The following is a 17,397-nucleotide window of genomic DNA, read 5'->3' as shown; positions in this document are numbered from 1 at the left end:
TTACATCAGTAAAAATAAGCTAGATTTTGCTTCAGTGAGGAGCAGCGTCAAAATGTCAAGGGCTCAGGAAATCAAAGGTTTGTTTCTTGCTCATGCTGTCTGCCCGTCACAGTCAACTCGGAGGCTGTGCAAGGGGAGAAAGAGGGCTCAGGAGGGTCTCTCACAATTGGTGAGAAGTGACACACGCCGCTCGCTGATCACATGACCCAACTCACCCCTAGGGGGAGTTAGAGGTCGGCAAACAGCTGATAAGCAGCATGAATGACGATCACCCCATGCGTGATGTTTTATGCTGTGGTAAACATGGATAGATGTGGGAAGTTAATATAGTGTGAGGGTTAAGAGCACAGATTCTGCAGCCAGGTTATCAGTTACAGCTCAATCACTTAGCTACTCTTGGGCAAAGTGCTTAATCTTTGTGCCTCAGTTTCTTCCAGTGTAAAAACTGGATCTAATAATAGTAAATGTTTGGGGAAAGAGTAGATAATTAAATATAATTAAAGCATTTAGAACAATGGCTGGCATATTACTATCCTCAACAGCATTGTTGTTTTATAGTATAAAATTCACTATAATGAATTAAAGAAATTTCTCAATGCCCCTTCCCCAAATCAAGCAGCACAAAGATTTACAGTGAAAAGGAAGCTGCCCTCTCACTTCTGAGCCTCATTAACCAGTTTTTCTCTCCCGATACAATTGTTGCCAGCGGTGACATTTAGGAATTTACTGCCTTTCAGCTTCAAATCCCCCTTTCATTTTTCTGCTTGTGATAATGAAACCTCTTTGCCAGCTGACACGACGTTAAGTTTTGCCAGTAGAGGACGCTGGAGGGACTCAGAAGGAAAAATGGGCTTCTGGTTTCGGGAGCTTTCTGTCCTCCCTGCTCCTGTAGTGCTGGGCCAGTGTGTCGGAGACTCGACAGTGGAGCTCACCCCAGCAAGTTCCATGAGAGCCCCCCCCTGGCTTCCCCAGGGCCAGCTCAGAGACACTCCTGTGAGCAGCTTGCTGGCAGACTTCCAGTGAGTCCCTTTGGTGGCCCAGCCAGCTTCCCATCACCTCTGACAGCACTCTCCACCGGCAGTTTCCTGGTGAATCTATCAGCACCCACCAGCCTCAGACTACGTCCCCAGCGGAGGAATTTCCGTCTTGTCAGCCCTGGCCTGTGACTCCCCGCCTGTCAACTGAGAACCAGCTCTGACCTGAGGCGACCCAGCAAGATGCTACACCATGTTCCTCTCCAAGGAGGTCTGGGGGCAGCCTTGAGGAGCTCTGCCTTCCAAGTTGATTCGTTCCTTGGGCTCTCTTTCTCAGCCCTGGGGTATTCATCAGAGTTCTCTTACTCCTGCTTAGTAAATCATTAATCATTCTTTATATTAAGCTTCACTATTCAAATTGTCGTGGAATCTGTGTCTCCTAAATGAACCCTGACACATAGAACAGCTGCTTTTCATAGTCTTCCAGAGAGATTCTATGCCTGTACAATGTGTGTGTACCTATATCTCACCCCTCTTTTGTTATCTAAATAGTAATACTCTCTGCAGTGGTTTTTAACTCAGCCATCAGTGCACATCAGTACACGTAGGTTTATCTCATTTTTGACAGTTGCATGGTATTCCATTATATAGATATGCCATAATTTATTTAACTGGTTTCCCATTTATGAGGAGTTAGATTATTTCCAGTCTTTCCTCTCCCATTTGATCAGCCCATAAGCCCATGTGCAAGCCTATCTTATCTGAAAAATCACTTCATGGAAATGATTCCACCTCCCCAAACCCTCTCAAAGTACCTCCACGCCCTCTGCTGCCACCATATTATAGGCATTTTTCCTTTAAAAAATTATTATTTAGTATTTTTTATTAATTAGAATTAAGAAAGCATTTTGCATACATTTTAATTATTTAAAGAACGGGTAAAATCAATGAAAAAAAAATCTCAAGGAAGAGTATCATCAGATGCTTGGAGACAGGCATGCCCATGCGTACATACACATGGAAACTTTCTCTGTGTGTTCACAGAATATAAATTTCTTCTTGAGAATCCAGTATATACTTTTAAAAGTTACGCGTTTTCCTCATACTTGCACCAAATTGGCTGCTAAAGTAATAACATAAACACAGATGAGAATATTTTAGAACATTCCGAGTTCCTCCCAAACGGAACCTCCTTTAGCACTTCATTCCTGCAGCAGTTAACCGGCCCTTTCAGCTGCTATCTTCTGACGTCCCCACTTTTCTTATTAGTGTGTCTGTTTTCTTGATCATCAGAACGTCTTCCACTTTTCCTTCTGCTAGTCTCTATCCAGTCTGGACTCAAGTCCTATTATTCTTTTTCTTTCCCTTTTTTTTGAAGTGAGGTATACTGAGACAAAGTTTCTGTGCGGTGAAATTCACACCTTGTAGGTACTGCTTTGATAAATACATACAGATGTGTAACCCCCGCCACAATAAACACACTGTACCAAGTATTTCCATCACCCCGGAAAGTTCTGTGTGCCCCTTTGTAGACCACCCCTCCCCTACCCCAGCCCCTGGTAACAACTGACCTGATTTCTATGCAACAGCTTTATCTTTTCCAGAATGTCATATCAACGGAATCACAGGGCATGTGGTCTGGCTTCCTTCACTTGGCATAAGGATTTTGAGGTTCATCCATATTGCATATTCCTTTCTTATGGCATAGTATTCCATGTGTGAATGTACAATTTATTTATCCATTTACCAGTCGATGCTTCCAGTTTTTGGTGGTTATGAATAAAGCTCCTTTAAACATTCTTCTAAAGGTCTTTGTGTGGACTTAGGTTTTCACTTTTCTCAAGTGAATCCCTGGGAGTGGGACTGTTGGGTTGTGTGCTATGTGTATATTTAACTTTGTAAAAGACTGCTAGGGGCTGGCCCCGCGGCTGAGTGGCTGAATTCGCACACTCCGCTTCAGCAGCCTGGGGTTCACCAGTTCAGATCCTAGGCTTGGACCCACACACCACTCATCAAGCCACGGTGTGCAGGCGTCCCATAGAGAGGAGCTAGAATCACCTACAACTAGGATATACAACTATATACTGGGGCTTTGGGAGGGGAAAAAAAGAGAAAGATTGGCAACAGATGTTACCTCAGAACCAATCTCCTCACCAAAAAAAAGAACAAAAAAAGAACTCAAGAAAGCCTGGGCCTTGTGCTTTAAAAAAAAAAAGACTGCCAAGGTGTTTTCCAAAGTGGCTGTACCATTTTGCGTTCCCTTCAGCAACAAATGAGAATTTCTGTTGCTCCGCATCCTCACCATCATTTGGCCCTCTTTATTTCTGATGGAATTACTGCAATTGTCTCTGGAACAATCTCTTAGTTCCATACCGTTCAAACTCTGATCCATCCTTCAAACTGAAACCAGAAGGAGCCTCTAAAATGCCGTCCACTCTTAAGTGGCTCTGACTCCCTCAGGATAAAGTCCAAACTCTTCAGCCCGACGTAACAAGACCTTTCAGCTCTGAGCTCCTCCTTCCCCGCTGCCAACCTCATCCCTTGGATCCCGCTTGGGCAACAGACACAGCCAAGCCGGCTGGCTCCAAGCTGCAGAGTGGCTGCTCTCTCCTGGCTCTGTGCTTCTGTGTAGCCTAATGCAGTGGTCTGAGCAGAGCATTTATTTACTACTTTGAATTCCCAAGATGAAAGCCCCCTCTGAATTTTAGGTAATGTTGGCATTTATGCAACAGAATGTCTATCAGGGTACTTTTTTCCAACTATTTTTTATAAAAGTTTCAAAAATTCAGGAAAATTGAAAAACTACCGCAATGAACATCCAGATTCAATTCAACAGTTGTTAACATGTTGTCTCATTTGCCTCATTTGTCTGTCTACCACACACTCATTCTCCCTATCCTCCTCCTTTCCTTTTCCCTTCTCCTCCTGCTCTTCTTTCTCCTCCTTCTCTTGCTAAACCATTTCAGATTTCAGATTTTTGCTAAACCATTTGCTAAATACACTTCAGATATATGTATCTCCTAAAAAATTAGAACAGTCTTCTTTGTAACTACGCTGTTACTGCTCCCAAAATAAGTTAAAACAACTTTCTAATATTGGCTAATACTATCTGTATTCATATTTTTCCAATTGTCCCCAAAATGTGTTTCACCATGTGGTTTTCCAAAACAAGATCCGAACAAGCTTCGTACGTTATGTTTATCTACCAGCAAACAGTTCATTTTATTTGAGTCTGTTTCCCCAGCTACCCGCTCTCTGTTAACCTGGATGACTCAGTTCGCTCCCCTCCCTTGCAAGGAATCTCCCGTGAACTCTCAGCTCCATTCAAGCTTCCTGTGCTTTGTGTACTTTCAAGAAGGCTATGCTTAAATCTACTGGGGATTCAACATTTTGTGTTACAAACCTTTTGTTGAACTTTTCTATTTCCCCAACTAGACTCTGAGCGGAGCGTCTTGAGGGCGAGGAATGGGTGTTCTTCACCTCCTCCCTAGGTAGTAATCATGCTCAATACACATTTAAAGAATACGTGATGGAAGACAGTTCCTCCGTCCCTTACTGCGAAGAGCAGGAATACGTAAGTGGACTCTGGAGGGCTTGCAGCCAGAGAGGACGGAGTAAAGGGCAGATAAGACAAGGGTCTGAGGCCACTCCCAACACAGAGTATTGCTGGGAGCGTTGAATGTGAAGGGTATTTCCCCTCCCCTCTCTCCGGAGGCAAAACGCTAGATGTTTACCATTGGTTGGAGATGAACCTAAAGTCTAGCAGTGCTATAGGCATTTTTGGTCAGAAACTTCTAGAGAAAGATTTATAAACACAAAAAAACGGACGCTGCGTCCATTCTAACGGTCCGTTTCTGTTTACACAGCTGTTCTACTGCCGCCTTCCTCGTGTGTTTGTAAGGAAATGTCCACTCCCGGTGGGTCCTTAGACTGGCCCACGACCAGCACTTTATGTGGAGGAAATCACAGCTCATCCACTCCCAGCTCCCAGGATGAAATTTCTCTCTGAAGATTCGCCTTTTCTGCAGTTAAACTTTTATCTTTGTGCACACTTTTCTTTTTGGTAGAATTCTTTGAGATACTTCCTTCTTCTCCACTTCCCATCACCTGTGGGATTAGTTCCAGGCTCACATATCAACTCTGACTCCCGAGTGACTCAGGGACTGCACATCAAGACAATTTTAGGTGGAGTGTTTCCTCCTGAGTCACCTCATTGCCCGGTCGCGGCATCCTGCGGATTTCCTCAGCTCTGCTGTTGGGAACAGGAAGCCAAGGCCAGAAGCAGCCAATGGGCACAGCAGCCCGATGACTCTTGCTGGTTCCTGGAGGACCAGCAAGAAAATCCTGATTTAGTAAGAATTCCTTGGCAAGAAAATTGGGAGTTTACTGGAGACAAATGGCTTCAGGAATGTTTTTTATGAGTACACATAATTTTTTCAGGAGGCAGCTTAAAAAAAGAGTGTTCCTAGGAATGAAATTAAGTAAATTTTTTCATTGTCCAGGAAGACTTCATTAGACGTTTTCGTTAATGGGATAACCAAAGACAAGTAAACTGCTCAATTCTCCTTTTCACAGTTTTATCAAGTTTTCCAGCCGGTCATATCCTCTTCGTTCACTTCTGTCACCCTTACTGAGCAGTCTTCCAAATGACCGTTGGTCCCGTCCCTCCCCGCAAGTCTTCATAACTACCTGTGACGTGACAGCATAACTAGAGACATCTTTTTGGGCTTGACACAAAACAATGGGGAATACTAGGGGTGCATGTTGGCCTTCCCTGACCCGGTCTCCACAGCAGACATCAGTATCTGTCGAGCTAAACTATCTGACCTGGACATCTCTCCCACCGAAACCAGTGTGACTTCAAAATAGCAGTGTAGGCAGCCACTACCGAGGAATCAGAGTATCCAAACCTGCAACCAATTTGCAATGAAGGAGAGGAGGCTGATGCATGAAAGTCTGTCTGGCAAGGGTGAACCTACTGGAAGAATCCAGTGAATATGAAAGTCCTGGGCTTAACTTCTAGCTCCTAGCTAGTTTTAAAATTTTTGCTTAGATCAGTTTTTCTTTCACACGCAAAATGGAGTTAAGAGCCTTCACCTTAGCGTCATTGTGAGAATCCAATTTTTGGTTTGCTTGTTTTTAATGTATGTGAAAGCTTCTAGCACTGAGCCTAGCACAAGGAAGATAGTCAATAGATGTTAATTTACGATTATTTTGAGGGGCCCTGACTGAGACTGACAGCTCACCTCACCAACACTGAGAATTCCTGGAAGGCACAGCATTAACATACAGTGGGAAATGCTCCACGATTCCACGCTCCGTAAACGTTAACAAAGGTAATCTTAGCCACTTCTCTCCAAAGTACAAAATATTGGCAATAAACACTTACGAAATCTCAACTAAACCCTCTTAGAACCTTGCAAGTGTGTCCGGTTACACACAGCTGCTTCTGGGTTTCTCGGTAGCCGAGTAGTCTCTTCAGAGATTATCCTGTTCTCTTTCTTTCTCCTTTTTCCTCATTTCAGCACCAGTTAGAATCTCTATGACAGGAAGTTTCAAGGGGAGAAAAACCGAAAGCCAAATCAAGCATTTTCAGTTTTTTAAACATCTCTACTCCAAAGCTGATGGGAGATGGGGCAGTTGAGTCTTGGCTAAGAGATTGTGGATTTTGGTGCTGGGCGACGTTGGGGCAGTCTCCCACCCCCGTTCATGCCACCTCAAGGTTGCTTCCCTTTGTTCCTTCAAGAGTTTAGAACCTGGCTCTCTGACTGGAGCCATTCTCTCCAAAACCACCATCGTCAGGATTGCTGACTTGAACATTTGTTGTATGGAGTCATTCACATTCCCGCCCTCTTGGTTCCTTTCTCCTACTCCTCTGGCCTTTCACCCGACTCCAGCCACTCACTCCCATAGTCACACCTTGCACTAGTTGGCCAGGGCTGCCAAACAAAATACCACACAGTAGGTGGCTTAGACAACAGGCGTTTATGCTCTCACAGTAACAGAAGCTAGAACTCCAACATCAAGGTGTCAACAGGTTTGGTTTCTCCTGAGACCTCTCTCCTTGGCTTGCAGATGGCTGCTTTCTTGTGGTGTCTTCCTAGGGTCTTTTCTCTGTGTATAGGCACCCCTGGTATCTCTCTGTGTCTTCCAATTCCCTCTTCTTTATAAGGACACCGGTCAGATTGGGTCAGGGCCTACCCTACCAGCCTCACTTTAACTTAATCACCTCTTTAAAGGCCCTATCTGCAAATACAGTCACAGCCTGAGGTTGTGGGGATCTGGGCTTCAACATATGGATTTTTGAGGAGACAATTCAACCCATAACACACCTCTAGACTTTGTCGTCACCAATTCCTGAAACATCTTAATCTCAAATTCCAGCAGCCCACTTCTCAATCACTACCTCTGATCTTTCCAGCTCTCTCTCTCTGCTATCTAAAGCCAACAATTCTTCAGCCACACTGGGACACACAATCTACAGATCCAGCCCTTTTTAACTGTTCCTCACGTTCTCTCGTGTTCTTACTCAGGTTAAGTTCCACAGTCCACCATTATAATCACTCTCTTACCTAAGTTCTTGATTCCTTTGCCAGTCTCTTTATGGTACTTGCCTGACAAAGTCCCAGTCCTGGTTGAGTCCAGCTTTCTTACTGCTCTCCGCCCACACCTCTGCAGTTGAACTACACTAGGAAAAACATTCAACCGTGCTGCCTAGTCTTACTATAAATCCATGACCTCAAGAGGACCTTCAGTGCCTGCTAGTAACTCTGCCATGTTTCTCTAGACCATTCGCCACCCTACTTTCCTAGGCAACTGTTACATCCTTTCTCCTCTCCTTCCAAACCTCTAAACATCCTCTCCCATCCTCCTTCTCAGCTGATAAACCTGCCAGCTGTTTCACTGAGAAAACAGAGGCAACTAGAAGTTCCCCACTGCCTCCAATTCCATACGCTTTGTCTTCCTTTCTGTTACTAGGACTGAACTGCCCATGCTGCTAAGCCAGCTCCTCCACCTGTGAACCTACTTCCATCCCTTCTCAGTTACTCAAGGACTCTGCGGCTTCAGCAACTCTTCCCTCTCCGTCTTACATTGTCAATCCCCACCTCCTCTGACTCATCCTCCAACAAGACCATTCCCATCAGTATACAAACATGCTATAATTTTTCCCATTGAATTTTTTCCCTTGACTCCCACTTTCCTTCCAGCTACTGCCCCATTTCCCTGCTCTCCTTCCCAGCAAAATTCTCCAGAAGAGTTACCTCTTCTGCTTCCAATTCCTCTCTTCCCGTTCTTCTCATGAACCCACTCCAGTTGGACTTCATGTCTATCCCACCACTAAAGATCCTCTTATCAAGGTTATTAGTGGACTCCACAATGCTAAACCCGATCATCAATTCTCAGTCCTCCCATATTGCTTGCTCTATAGGCAGCATTTGACTCAGTTGATCGCTTCCTCCGCAACTAGAAACTTGACTTCCAAGATGAGCTGCTGCTTTTTCTCCTAACTCACTGGCCACTTCTCAGTCTCCTTTGCTGGCTCCCCATCATGTCCCCAAATTTAATTCATTGAACTGCCTGGGATTTAGTCCTTGGGCAACTTTTCTATCTACACTCATTGCTATAGTGTTTCATGGATTTAAATACCATTCATAACATTATGACAGCTCTCAGATACTCCACCCCAGACCTCTTCCCCGAACTTCATATTTGTACACACGCTGCCTAAGTGGCGCTTCCTGTTGGATTTCTAATAGGTCTCTCAAGACTTGGGATGCCTGAAACCGACCACCTCCTCTTCCCGCTCCCAAACCTGCTCAACTTGCTGTTTTGCTCATTTCAGTTACTGACACATCAGTCTTCCAGTTGCTCAGGCCCCAAGCCGTGCAGTCATCTTTGACTCCTCTCTGTCGCTTACACCCAAGTCAATCTGTCACCAAGCACTACTGGATCTATGTTCAAAATATATACAGAATCCAGCCTTTCTCACCATCTGTGCCGTTACTATCTGAGCCCTTATCATCCATGGTAAGACTGGATTGTTGAAATGGCTTCAGAACTCATCTCCTCTCTTTGACCCTTTACGATCTATTCACAACACAACAGCCAGAGTGAGCCTTTGAACATATCAAGTCATTTTTCTACTCAAAACTAATCTTGGCCCTTCCTACTCTTCCCCTCCCTCGCTTGGCTCCAGCCACAGTGGTCTCCTCGCTGGGCTTTGCTTCTACCCCAGGGCTTTTGCACACTTGCTGTTCTCCCTGCCTAGAATGCTTTCCCCCAAGTCCTCTGCATGGCTCACCCCCTCTACTTCTGTCAGATCTTTGCACCAATGTCACCTTACAGTAAGGTCTTCCCTGACCACCGTGTTTGAAGTGACATCCCCACCCCCATTCTCTGGCGTTCCCAGCCACATATATCACTGCCTGAGGAGTTCTCTGTTTTCCTTAAGTATCTTTTTACTGGGAGTCCCCTCTATGGTAGAATGTAAGTTCCGTGAGGGCAAGAGCTTCGGACTGTCTTGTTCACTGCTCTCTCCTCAGCTCTTAGGATAGTGTCAGGCACACAGGAGGTGCTCAATAAATACTCAACCAAAAATGTTGTTATTCTCCCCATCATTCCAAGTGCTCCGGTAAAGATGATTTTAGCTTGCTTCTATGTCCATGGAAAAAAAATCTAATGACCAGACTCAGTTGATGTATTTTGCTTAAAAACACTAGAGGAAAAAAAACGAAACAAAACACCTCCACCAGGGGATGCCAGGAAGCCTCTTTGGAACCCATCATAGTACAAGACTGCTAGTTTCCAAGTTTGTTTAGTTTAGATCCAAAAACATCTCCAAGCATCTCAATTTAAAAAAAAGTATGAGTAACACAATTTAAAATTATTTATGTAAAAATACATTTTTATTTATTTATTTATTTTTTTAAGGAAGATTAGCCCTGAGCTAACTGCTGCCAATCCTCCTCTTTTTGCTGAGAAAGACTGGCCCTGAGCTAACATCCGTGCCCATCTTCCTCCACTTTATATGTGGGACGCCTAACACAGCATGGCCTGCCAAGCGGTGTCATGCCCGCACCCAAGATCCAAACCGGCGAACCCTGGCCTACTGAAGCAGAAAGTGTGAACTTAACTGCTGCGCCACTGGGCCAGCCCCTCTAAAAATATGTTTTTATTCTCTTGTGTTAAAAGTGTATATGTCATAGAGTATTAATACTTTCTGGAGGACAACAACAAATTAAATATAAATACTTCTAGGATAAACATTTTAAGAGTTCATGATACAGGGTACCGAGAGGAGTAAACAAGCAGACTTAACTCCTGACCTCTGCACTATTTTGACAATTATGTTCTTGTAATTGCCCTTTCTGTTTTTACTGATGGCTCCCGTTTATTGCCAACTCCTTCTATATCACTGACACCGTGCTTTGTGTGCATTATCTTGTTGAACCCTCACATTATCCTTCTGGGGAGGGTACCATTTTTTAATTCCCATTTCACAGCTGAGGAAGTTGAGACCCAAGACAGTCAAGCAGGGTTCTGAGGTTACCCGTAGAAAGGAGTGGCAATGAGGTCAGGCAGCCTGAATCTTCACCATCGCTGTCTACATCATCTTTAACATGTCAGTGCCAAGATTCCCTCCCATAACCCTCTCCTCATGTCATCATATTTAGAAGGGATCCGTGGCTCTTTAAATTTAGGGCGATAATTTGGAAAGGAGGATGCTTACATCCTTGTTTCAAACTTATTACTCATAAAGTCTTAATCAAATTACCCAACTTCTCTTACCTCCTTTTCCTAAGCAGTTAGAAAGATATGAGTTTATTGCTGTTATTATTTTTCGAAGAGGTGGAGATAACAGATTTGAACTCTTGGAAGGAAAGCTGTACTGGTCTTGTCACAATAAACTCACCAACTGTGATGTCCCCTTTTTCTCACCCACCAGTCTGTCCCTTTTCTTGTCCTTCTTGTGCCCCCTGCAGTTTGAACAATGCTTGGTGAACAGTGAGCACACAATAAAGACCACTGAATAAAAGACAGATAAAGTCAGGATATCTGAGCCAACATGCCGCATGCCACGTCTGGTATAGACTCTCTTGGTAGTTTTCTCTTTAGCTTCCTACCCGCTGTTGGATGAAATTTGCCAGACTTAATTCCAACCCCCACCCCAACTTCCTTCTTAAAACACGCTCAGGGTTAAGTCTTTAGTGCTCCAATCCAGAGGAAAATGACTTATTTTAAAAACACCGCATTCCTTTGGCACAGGATGAAGACCAGCTCAGCTCTTCAGCTGTCGATCATCGTCTATTGTTCTCCAAACAGTAAACCACTCTTCCACGCTGAGAGATTGTGGGCGGCAGTTCTGTCCGAGTCCTGGCTCCTCATGAATATGAAGTAAAGGGCTCTGACCCAGAAAGTGGTAGGTAATCTCAAAAAAAAAAAAAAAAAAAAAAAAAAGGGCAGGTAGGAAGAAAACCAAGCTTCGCGTAATTCTGCGCTCTTGAAATTTCCTGCAGGTTCTGAGCGAGGTGGAATGGGGTCTCGGAAATGTGGAGGTTGCCTGAGTGGTCTGCTGATTCCGCTCGCTCTCTGGAGTATAACTGTGAACATATTACTGTATTTCCCCAATGGGCAAACTTCCTATGCATCCAGCAATAAGCTCACCAACTACGTGTGGTACTTTGAAGGAATCTGTTTCTCAGGTGTCATGGTAAGTGTGACTTCAGAGACTTGGGATCGTAGAAGGGGGAGTTTTTAGAAAGAACTGCCTTGTTCCTACTACAAATGATGAATAATGGAAAAAGCATTCTACTAACCCTGGGTCTGAGGTTTGGAAGACGGGTCCGGGTAGAGGAGCTGGTGTCCGCTAGGACTTGGAGAGTAGCTTCATTTTCGGTGAGCTGCTCATTTATGCAGCTTCAGCGATGCGGAAAATTTGTCCTAGTCAAAGTTTGTATTTTCACTGTACAGACTTCCGTTTCAGTGTACAGGACACTGGCCTGTAGAAGTATCATGTCCTCAGGAAGGCTGTGTGTCAGTTTAAGCTATGTAATCTCCAGAGGCATTGGTCTTTTCTAGAACCGATTTTCGGTCTGCGCTCCCCATTTCTGTAGCTCAGAGGGGTGTTAAGATAGCGTGGAAAAGCAGAGACTTGGAGATTCAGACAGACTTGAGTTCAGATCTAAGCTCTGTCGTTTGTGCCATGAGACCTTGAGCAAGTTACTCGGTCTTTGAACCTCGGCGTCCTCATGTGAAAGATGGAAATAATGACAATAACTTTTCAGGGTAATTGTGGGGATTAAATAAAATCTCATGTGTGAAGTGCCCAGGACAGAGACCAACACGTAGCAGGCAGCCACTGTGATTACAAATACTTGTTGAAGGATGGGCCGTATCGTCATTAAATAGTTTGACATCACACCCCGAATAAAGGAGGATGTTTTTGAAAACTAAATCAAATTATCCACAATAAGAATGCATGAATGTTTTCCTAATGAATTTGTGCTCTTTAAAGACAAACAGATAATGAATCATGTCAGCAGTTCAGAGGAAAAGACACTTTTCCTGATCCGAGCATTTCTAAAAACAGCACATTGTGCGCTGTAAGCTCACTACGCCACCAACAATGTAAAAGAAAATCCGTTTTAGTAAATCTTTATATCTTTGTGGGTGTTTAATTATTATAATATTTGAAAAGTTATGTTGGAGAGCAGTTTCCATTTTGTTGCCATTTTGCATATATTTTAGCAAACTTTAAAATGTTAATACTCAACGCTGTTGAAGCAGCTATGTGATAGGTACATAATGAATGTTGGTGGCAGTTCTATAAACAAATGCCAGCTTTTTGGAGAAGATTCTGAAATGATATATTAAAATCCATGAAAATGTTTATGTCTTTTGACTCTGTAATCCTAAATCTGAGTGTTCATTCTGAGAAAATAATCCAAAATAAGGAAAGAGATGTATGTCCAGGTGTTTGTGGCAGCATTATTTATGATAGTAAACAACTAGAAGCATTCCAGCTTAGAAGTGGCCAAATAAATTATGGCACATTCACTTCATACAGTGATGAAAAGTATAATTATGAAGATGTAACAACATGGAAAATGAATATTTTGTGTTACATTAAAAAATATACAAGAAAACTGTGAATAAACTGTGATTTTAACTATGCAAAATATACACATGTGGGACGGCACCAGGGACAAATACATAAAAATATATGAGTGTGGTGGAATTATGGTAATTTTCCTCCATTATTCGTGAGCCCTTTGTATTGCAGTTAAATTTGACAACAAAAGAAGAAAGGAATTTCTCTTTCAACTCAGGCTATGCCTGTGTTTCTCTTTTGACACTGGACTCCAGGATCTACATCTAAGTATTTCTACCAGTATTATAATGAAGCCAGTTACTGCACCTGCTTTCCTGTGCCTTGTCATCGTTTCCTCAATGTGCGATTGGAACAGGTTCCAGGTACCTTCACCGTAAGCATCATTGCCACAGACATCTTTGTTCCAAGCATTTTTGCCACAAACATTTTTGCCGCATAACCGGTTGTCCATAAGTCAATTTTGCCATAAAAGATAATATAACTGGTTATCAGTTGGGTTTGACTCCATTTTTGTATGGTATCCTTATTTTTATGACAAATATGTGAAAATATGCCAAGAACAAACAAAAGCGTAGACGGCTTTCACAGTGTAACGCAAAGCTCAGTTACAAATACGCATCCTAGCATTTGGAAAGTGATACCTCTCATAGTAAAGGAAGAAATTTTAGCAAAAAAGAAAAAGCACAGTGGATGCCAAACGAGGAGACAAATCCACAAAAAATATAATGTATAATACTATGGACAAGACTTCGAAGACAACTGCTTAGGTACAACCCACAAAATAAAATGAGTTATTTGTGCAGTATTATGAATCTACACACATTTTAAATGTATTCGAATATTTTGTATTTTACAAGCAAGTCTTTTTAATTTTGTTATTGATTTTTCATGATTCATTATGTCTTAATGCTCTCTTTTATTTTTTTGTTATTTAAACTTTTATGGCAAAATTGCTTCATTGTCAATTAATTATGCATCAAAAATGCTTGTGACAGGGCTGGCCCCGTGGCCGAGTGGTTAAGTTCGCGCGCTCCGCTGCAGGCGGCCCAGTGTTTCGTTGGTTCGAATCCTGGGCGCGGACATGGCACTGCTCGTCAGACCACGCTGAGGCAGCATCCCACATGCCACAACTAGAAGGACCCACAACGAAGAATATACAACTATGTACCAGGGGGCTTTGGGGAGAAAAAGGAAAAATAAAATCTTAAAAAAAAAAAAAAGAATCTCAAAAAAAAAAAAAAAAATGCTTGTGACAAAGATGCCTACCGCAAAGATGCTTATGGAGAAATACTGGACACATGTTAATATGGAGGAGTGCAAAGCACTAGTAAGGTTAAGCCAGAATCTATTAAAATCCATAATAATCAATTGTGTTGAAAGGAGGGGAATATAGGATTCTTGAGTTTAAATTCCATGTAAAATAAAACATTCAGGAGAGAATCTGTTCTCTATTTTTCATTGTCTAGGATTCTTTTTTAAAGTTTTTATTTATTTATTTTTCTTTGGTGAGGAAGATTGTCCCTGAGCTAACATCTGTGCCAATCTTCCTCTATTTTGTATGTGGGATGCTGCCACAGCATGGCTTGATGAACAGTGTGTAGGTCTGTGCCTGGAATCTGAACCCACGAACCCTGGGCTGCTGAAGCAGGGTGTGCAAACTTAACTATTACGCCACCAGGCTGGCCCCTAGGATTCTTGAAAAACATTATTGTTACTGCATCAAATCCTTTTGGAAGAAAGGAGAGGAATGTAGATAAATAATTAAATGGATAAATAAATAAATGAAGGCTGAAGGAATTTGGAAACTGGAACTATTAACTATAAACAGTAAAATAACAATGAACTCAGCTTCAAGATTCAGCACTGAACACTGGGAGTAAAGGACAGGTGGAGAATTTGCCAGAAGCAATTCACAGTCCATACCTGCCCCAACCAGGAATTATAATATTCAACAAATCCATGTTCTTTCCAGAACTTGAGCCCTTTGCTTAGGATACCAAGAAAGGGAGGTAGAATACGTTGAATTCTCCCAGTTTGTTGGCTTGATACAGACAAAACACTCAAAATTTTGAACCTGAGATGGCTTGAATGCATGGGGAAATTGGGCTTACTTTGCTTTGAATTAAGATATGTAGTTTCACCTTAACTGTGCCTGTTACCTCCATTCCCAGATGGCAGTCAGTGGAGAGCGGCTGGCAAACCACAAAGTCTGGTGAATGACTTTCCTTTGCTGTCCACAGTGGAGTCAGCGAGAAATGGCAGCTGGCTGCAGGGTGGTTCCCATGTCCATACCATTTACTCTTCGTTGATCGTTAGCTTTTGATGACTGACAGCCATGATAATAATAGCCAACATTTATCAATCACTTACTATGAATCAAGCACTGTGTTCAAATTTTTACATGCAAAGCTCATAAGGACCCATTGAGGTGAGCTCTCAACACCATTTTACAGGAAAGACTCTCAATTTTATGCAGCTAAAAAATGGCAGCACTAGCGTTCGAACCCAGGTCTACTTGACCCTGAGCCTATGCGCCAAATCCTGTGGTCCGATTGTGAGCATGAATGTAACCTGGTATTCCATTTCTGATATTTTCTCTCTTCCCTGCTATAGATGCTTATAGTAGCCGCAGTTCTTCTTGTACTGGAGAATAATAACAACTGTAAGTGTTGCCAGAGTGAAAACTGCAGCAAAAAATACATGGTAAGAGAGAGAGTTTTTTGAGGATGGTTGAGTGGGCTCCAGCTTTCTTCTCTGTCACCCAGAAACACAAAAATATTGATACTCTCATAGCCTCATCACGATCCTTTCGTTCAGAGCCCAAGAGTTTACTCCAAAAACTATCTCCCACTTTGTTTACCGTCTTTCCTCCATCTTTGTTCTGCTGACGTTCTTCCGGAAATTCAGGATTTAAGGATACAGGAAATTAGAAAATAACACCACCTTTTCCTAACTGGGGGTCTGTGAGTCTATTTTTTTCCGTTATCTACCATATTGAGGACTAATTTATGTACAAAAAATGGCATTCATTAAAAGTCTACAATTCCATGAGTTTTGACTGTTGAATACACCCATGAAATCATCATCACAGTCAAGGTACAGAACATTCCCATCGCTGCCAAAAGGTTAACCTTTGATCTGTGTCTGTCATTATAGATTAGTTCGTATTTTATATCAACATAATCATAGAGGATTTGTTTTTTGTATCTGGCTTCTTCCACACAGCAAAGTGGTTTTTATTTTTTTAAAGATTGGCACCTGATCTAACATCTATTGCGAATCTTCTTTTTTTCTTCTTCTTCTCTTCCCCAAAGCCCTGTAGTACATAGTTGTATATTCTACTTGTAGGTCCTTCTGGTTGTGCTATGTGGGACACCGCCTCAGCATGGCCTGACGAGTGGTGGCATGTCCACACCCAGGATCCGAACGAGGGAAATCCTGGGCTGCTGAAGTGGAGCATGTGAACCTAACCACTTGGCCACGGGGCCAGCCCCAGCGTAATGGTTTTTAGATTCATCCATGTCACTGGGTATATGTGATGTACATTTTTCAAATTGGAACTTTAAAGATGGTTAAAATAGAGTCAAGAGAGAATAACAGAACCAGATTTTCTAAGTCAGTGCTCAACAGGCAGGCGCCCGGTGCCACATTACCACTGTTCTCCTCCTTGTCATCATTGTTTATTCGCACCTGCATAGCGCTTTACAGTTCTTCCCCATTTACCGGGTGAATTAGATCATTGTTACTCTTCTTTCATATGAGGGTCAACCGTAGCTCAAAGAGGTCATGTGATTTATTAACTGGGAGGAGCTTTGCCCGCGGTTGGTAGGCGTTTGGAACTCTGCTGCACAGTGCAGGCATCTGGGAGCTGGGAGCTGGAATCCCACCCCCAGATGCTCTGACATCGTTGGTCTTGGTGCAGCCAGATTTTCATGTGCAGCCAAGATGTCATGGCTAGCTTCCTTGGACTGATACCTTTGGCAGACTAAATTAGTTGCTTAATTTAGCACTATGCCCCAGTGGAGAAGAATTGAAAAATTGAAATACACTGTGTGTGTGGGTGTATATGTGTGTTTTCTTAACCAATCGACTCAGACATCCCCCAGTAGCTGCTTTCAAAATTGCCTAGGTAAATTACAATGGATTCAGGTAAACTTTAAGCTATGAAACTCAGGGAATTTCTAGAAAACAAATGTATGTGCCAATAAAATTCAGCATGTTCAATTTTGCCTTAACTCACTATTAGCATCTCCAGTGCAAATGGATGCTAGAAATAGTCTAGAGTCCGAACAGGAGTCAATATTGAATGAG

At 42.7% G+C, this 17,397-nt stretch overlaps 1 protein-coding gene across 10 annotated transcripts in view; it reads left to right on the top strand.

Annotated features, from left to right (window-relative positions):
- The first annotated feature begins 11,017 nt into the window (after positions 1 to 11,017).
- TM4SF18 (transmembrane 4 L six family member 18) overlaps positions 11,018 to 17,397 on the top strand; it is a 28,967-nt gene continuing 22,587 nt past the window's right edge. For 2 of the 10 annotated variants that reach the window (XM_014731911.3, XM_014731912.3), the window contains exons 1-4: positions 11,077 to 11,394; positions 11,492 to 11,685; positions 13,341 to 13,448; positions 15,700 to 15,789. In XM_014731911.3, coding sequence (XP_014587397.1) covers positions 11,509 to 11,685; positions 13,341 to 13,448; positions 15,700 to 15,789 — 375 coding nt within the window. In that variant the 5' untranslated portion in view covers positions 11,077 to 11,394; positions 11,492 to 11,508. Of the gene's footprint in view, positions 11,395 to 11,491; positions 11,686 to 13,257; positions 13,460 to 15,699; positions 15,790 to 17,397 lie in introns of those variants that run through there. The other 8 variants (XM_070238296.1, XM_070238300.1, XM_070238302.1 and 5 more) reach the window with 7 other exon arrangements.

The sequence above is a fragment of the Equus caballus genome, chromosome 16, assembly GCF_041296265.1.
Source record: "Equus caballus isolate H_3958 breed thoroughbred chromosome 16, TB-T2T, whole genome shotgun sequence".
NCBI classification, from domain to species: domain Eukaryota; kingdom Metazoa; phylum Chordata; class Mammalia; order Perissodactyla; family Equidae; genus Equus; species Equus caballus.
This window is presented reverse-complemented; position numbering and strand designations above follow the sequence as displayed.